Source organism: Marmota marmota, unplaced genomic scaffold (assembly GCF_001458135.2).
Source record: "Marmota marmota marmota unplaced genomic scaffold, marMar, whole genome shotgun sequence".
NCBI lineage: Eukaryota > Metazoa > Chordata > Mammalia > Rodentia > Sciuridae > Marmota > Marmota marmota.
The window spans coordinates 208,469-213,346 of NW_026000207.1; the positions used below are offsets into that span (position 1 = coordinate 208,469).

General features: G+C 51.6%; 1 protein-coding gene across 2 annotated transcripts in view; it reads right to left on the reverse strand.

Annotated features, from left to right (window-relative positions):
• Positions 1 to 1,979: 1,979 nt before the first annotated feature.
• Positions 1,980 to 4,878, reverse strand: part of Znf584 (zinc finger protein 584) — a 16,454-nt gene continuing 13,555 nt past the window's right edge. The window contains exons 1-3 of one of the 2 annotated variants that reach the window (XM_048791592.1): positions 4,608 to 4,790; positions 4,317 to 4,468; positions 1,980 to 3,200 (exon numbers count right to left, since the gene is read on the reverse strand). In XM_048791592.1, the coding sequence (XP_048647549.1) occupies positions 2,200 to 3,200; positions 4,317 to 4,468; positions 4,608 to 4,714 (1,260 nt within the window). In that variant the 5' untranslated portion in view covers positions 4,715 to 4,790 and the 3' untranslated portion in view covers positions 1,980 to 2,199. Of the gene's footprint in view, positions 3,201 to 4,316; positions 4,469 to 4,607; positions 4,791 to 4,878 lie in introns of those variants that run through there. The other variant, XM_048791593.1, reaches the window with a different exon arrangement.

Consider the following 4,878-nt stretch of genomic DNA (forward strand, 5'->3'; position numbering starts at 1 on the left):
CTCATGATGGATGGCAGAAGAAATCACATGGTAAGGCAGGAAGCCAGGGACCAGATGGGCCAGTCTCACTTTTTACAAGAACTCACTCTCTGCTCTGGTGCACAGCAGGCCTACATGCAGTTTGCTGTGTGGGGATGGTATGTGTAGCACGTGGTCCTGGGTGCTCCTGCTCTCTCCCAGACATACCTTCCTGTGAAGGACAGCTACCGACAACACACAAGTTTAGCTGAAGTGACATTTTATTTATCTTTTGGGGAAACAGTTTCCAATTTTTTTTAAATCACAAGACCCCACAATTTAGAAGATCTGACCCATATATTGATCCTACCATCTCTCTTCTTGGAGCTCTGGAGGGAAAGCCCGGCCACCATGGCTGAAAAACTGTGCAACGATGAAGGCCACAGTATCTGGAGACACGGGAGCACTAGCTGCAGCCCAGAAGCCACATCCCAAGATGACTGGATCTTCCTTCTCTCAGTCCCAGGACAACAGCTCAAGGAGGCTAAGAATCAAAAACCTGGAGATCACGTACTGCCAGCGTTCCTGGCCACAGAGAACAGCCTGCAATTCCTGATGAGTCTGGAATCCTCCCAGGAAACACAGTTGCTGGAATACTGTGTACGTCTCCCTACGAGTGCCTCAGGCCCTCCACTTTCCTAGACCCCGTTTATATTACTTCACTCAGTATTTCTGCACTCACTCACCTTACCCAACTGGTTTCATCTGGAACTTACCTACATATCCTAGATTTTAGAGATCTGGCTTCTGAGCTGATTCTGCAAAGGCTTCCGAACACAGCTGGAAGATATGGACAAATCCCTGGGAACAAGAGACCTTTTGCTGTCCTTAGACACACCGAGGTCCTCATACCCACCACTGCCTTCTTCAGGCTGAGCTCTGGACCCACAAATAAGCCAGACAGACTACAAGTCTTTCCCTAAAGGACTCAGGAACCAGTGCAAATGAGGCCAACCTCAACTACAGCTATTCTCTTGGTGCCATGAGGGCAAGACAAAAAGTAGGGAGCCCCACAAAAGCGACTTGCTTCATTCATAGCACCCTCTTTCCATACAAGGGATCAGAACCCCCAGTATGAAAGGTGTCAAACTCACTGCCCCATATTCCAGAGCAGCAGGAAGTAGCCTGTACCATGGTCTGGCAAGCACCACACTGATAGTTCTAATGGTTTCTGTGAGAATGGGAAATACCCCTGAGGAGGCCCAGCAGAGTCCAGCTCAGCCTCTCCTGGTCAGAGCTGGGTCATGTACTTGCCTAACCTGGCAAGAGGAGGAAAAGTGGCCTGCTATGGGCTTTGCCATGGGTAATTCTCTTCTATCAAGGGAGGGGTCCTGAGGTCCGCTTTCCTGCACAAACTAGGTGACACATGCACACTGTGGGGACCTGCCAGGTGGCGAAGGGGAGATGACTTCAGTCACAGAAACTGGCAATGATAACCATGTCAACAGCCCCAGGCAGGTCAGAGTGCAATGTAGCTCCCAAGAGTTCCACACACCTGGTACACATGGCCATCTCCCCAGGGAACTGGTGGGACATTCAAGGCTTGGCTTCCTTCAGTTAGCATCCTCATAAAGGTCATCATTTTTATTTTTATTTTTTTTAGTACCAGGGATTGAATTTGGGGCACTTGACCACGAAGCTGTATCTCCAGTCCTATTTTGTATTTTATTTAGAAACAGGGTTTCCCTGAGTTGCTTAGTACCTCGTCATGCCGAGGCTGGCTTTGAACTCATGATCCTTCTGTCTCAGCTTCCTGAGCCGCTGGGATTACAGGCATGTGCCACTGCACCCGGCCCTTTTATATTTTTTTATTTGGAGACAGGGTCTCACTAAGTTGCTGAGGCTGACCTCAAATTTGCAATCCTCTGAGTTCACAGCCTCAGCAAAAAGTGAGGAACTAAGAAACTCAGTGAGACCCTGTCTCTAAATAAAGTACAAAATAGGGCTGGGGGTGTGGCTCAGTGGCTGAGTGCCCCTGAGTTCAATCCCTGGCACTCCCCTCTCCAAAAAAAAAAAAAAAAATGTTGCGATCTTCCTGCCTCCTCTTCTCTGGTTGCTGGGATTACGGGTGTGCACCACCACCACCAGCACAAAGGCCATCTTGCTCTCCTTTCTGGAATGAGTCTTCTTGTGTTGAGCAAGGTGCCAGTCACTGAAGGCCTTCCCACATGCCCTGATCTCCTAAGGCCTTTCTCCAACATGAATTTTCTTATGCTGAAGGAGGGTAGAACTGTGCTTGAAAGCTTTCCCACATTCTGGGCATTCATGAGACCTGTCTTCAGTGTGGAATTGCTGGTGTCGGTTGCGGTAGGACCTGGTGGTAAAGGTCTTCCCACACAGGCTGCACTCATAGGGCCGCTCTCCAGTGTGAACTTTCCAGTGCTGATACAGGCCAGAACGGGTCACATAAGTCTTCCCACATTGCTCACATTCAAAAGGCCTTTCTCCAGTGTGAACTCTCTGGTGAAGAATGAAGCTACTGTTATATTTGAAGAACTTCCCACATTCCCTGCACTCATAGGGCCTTTCTCCATTGTGAACTTTCCGGTGTCGAATGAGGGTGGACAGAACGCTGAAGGCCTTCCCACATTTGCTGCACTCATAAGGCCTTTCTCCAGTGTGAATCCTCTGGTGCAGAGCAAGTGCATCTTTGCGGTTGAAGGTTTTACCACATTCACTGCATTTAAAAGGTTTTATGCCTGTGTGAACCTTCTGGTGCTTCCTCAGTTTAGAAGGGTAACTGAAGGCCTTCCCACACTCATCACACACATGGGATGTTTCTCCAGTGTGAATTCTTCCGTGATTAATATGAGTTGATTTCTCCTCAAAGGCAGTTCTGCCTGTTTGGTACCTGAAAGGTTTCTCTTCAGAATGAGTTATCAAGTGGTGGAGGAGAGCAAAGGCCTTCAGGAAGCTTCTCTCACAGCTGCTGCACTTGAAGGGTTTCTGAGCAGCACCGACTCTCTGCTGCTGTCCACAGCTGGAGCTGGATGGGAAGACTGCTCTGTGCCTAGTGCTCCTGCACAGCTTCCCAGGGGTGGCCTGGTGCTGGAGGAAGCCTGTGGTGACTGGGCCATCCTTCACAAACCTCTCATACACAAAAGGCTTCTCTGACAGGTCGACTCTGCAACTCTTCACTTGCTTGGGAGGGGCATCCTCATCCTTCATTCTACACAGACAACCTGAAGTCAAGAAAAAGCCCGTTGCTGGAGCTGGGCTGGAAGGGAGGTACCTTCATCACCAGTGCACATCACACCTTCCCAGAAGGGACTCCAAAGAACTGCTATGAGTTGCTGGGAAAGGTCTAGAGGAAGAAAGGCTGGACAAGCAGAACCGGGCTCTACTGACCACAGAATCAGGAAGACCTGGATGGAGATGAGGACACAAAATGGGGTGCAACGCAGGCAAGAAACCTGTGGTCACCAAGACACTTGTATCCAAAGGTTGTCAGCAGGGCCTTGGATGCTGGTGACAGTGAGCACTGTGAAGAGGCAGGTGTTTGTCCCAGCAAAACTGACTACGAAACAGCAGCTGGTCTTCAAAAAACATTTAAGGATAGATACATATCTCACAGGCCACTAGGTGAGGTTATCTAAAGCCTGAGAGTCATGGTACGGAGAAGGCAAAACTGCACAGTGTCCCAAGGGAAAAGGAAGGAGGGAAGAAGGTACAGTCACTGACCTCAACACAAAATGCCAGTGTACACAGGTATCCAGCATGCCATGAGCCTGTCAATGAAACCAAGGCATCCCCCTGCTCCACCAAGGAATAAATTAACAAAAGAAGTGAAGTTTTGTACACTGAAAACTTAAGATGTTGAAAAAAACTAAAGAACTATATAAACGAGAAGACACCCCACATTCTCTGATCTAGAAGACTTACGCTGCCAGTATGCCCCAGAATGATGTACTGATTCAAGTTCATGCTCCGGCCTGGTCCAGGGAGGGCCCTATAAAATTTCTTGTGGAAAAAGAAAGCACACCTGGAGCCAGGAGGGACATGTCCTCAGCAGTAAAAGGGCCAGAGAGTCAGAGGTGTGGGGGATTCGGGGGTCAAACAGTGAAACAGTTGCCCCCCCAAATCCTGCTCCACGAGGCTCTGGAGCCACAGGTGTTTACAGGCTGCCAAGATGCTGCTCAGAAAGAGGCAGAGAAAGGGCACAACCAGGCCTAGCTCTCTCAAAACCTAAAACAGGGACCCTGGGGAGGAGCAGCCCTGTGGTCCAGCTTTAGCGTGGACAGAAGTCCAGGGGGAAAGGGCCGAGGTGTCAGTGTGCTGGGGGTGAAGGGGAGACTTACCCAGTGAGCTAAGGAGCGCAAAGTTCTCCAGCATCACATCACGGTACAGGCCCCTCTGGGTGGCATTAAGGAGACCCCACTCCTCCCAGGAGAAATGCACGGCCACATCCTCAAACATCACCGGGCCCTGCCATGGTGGATTCAGCTGAGACCTGAGGTCAACCAACGGTGGGGGAGAGATCTTTTTTTGGACTTTGCACACATCCAGGTCCTCGCCCGGTGTCTCAAATCACTCACGGGCATTATTTTTCCTGTGGGCTCAACCTTCCCCCAGCACACAGACCCTCATACCTCTCCTCTTCCAGGACCCCCACCTCAGCAGGAGCCGTCCGACCCACAGCGGCGACCGGCGGCGACCCGACAGGCGCCCGCCGCCAAACGCACAGGCCCCGCCCCATCTCTCGCCGGCCGACGGCCCTCAGAGGCGCCACCTGCCCGCGCAGGTCCCCGACCCCGGTCCAGGGCGCGGACTCCACCGCCTGGCCTCCCCGCTGCCCTCTGCCTGGCGGCCGCGGCCCCCCTCCTGCCCGCAGCGGGCCCTCCCCTCGGGCCCGTCGTCCTC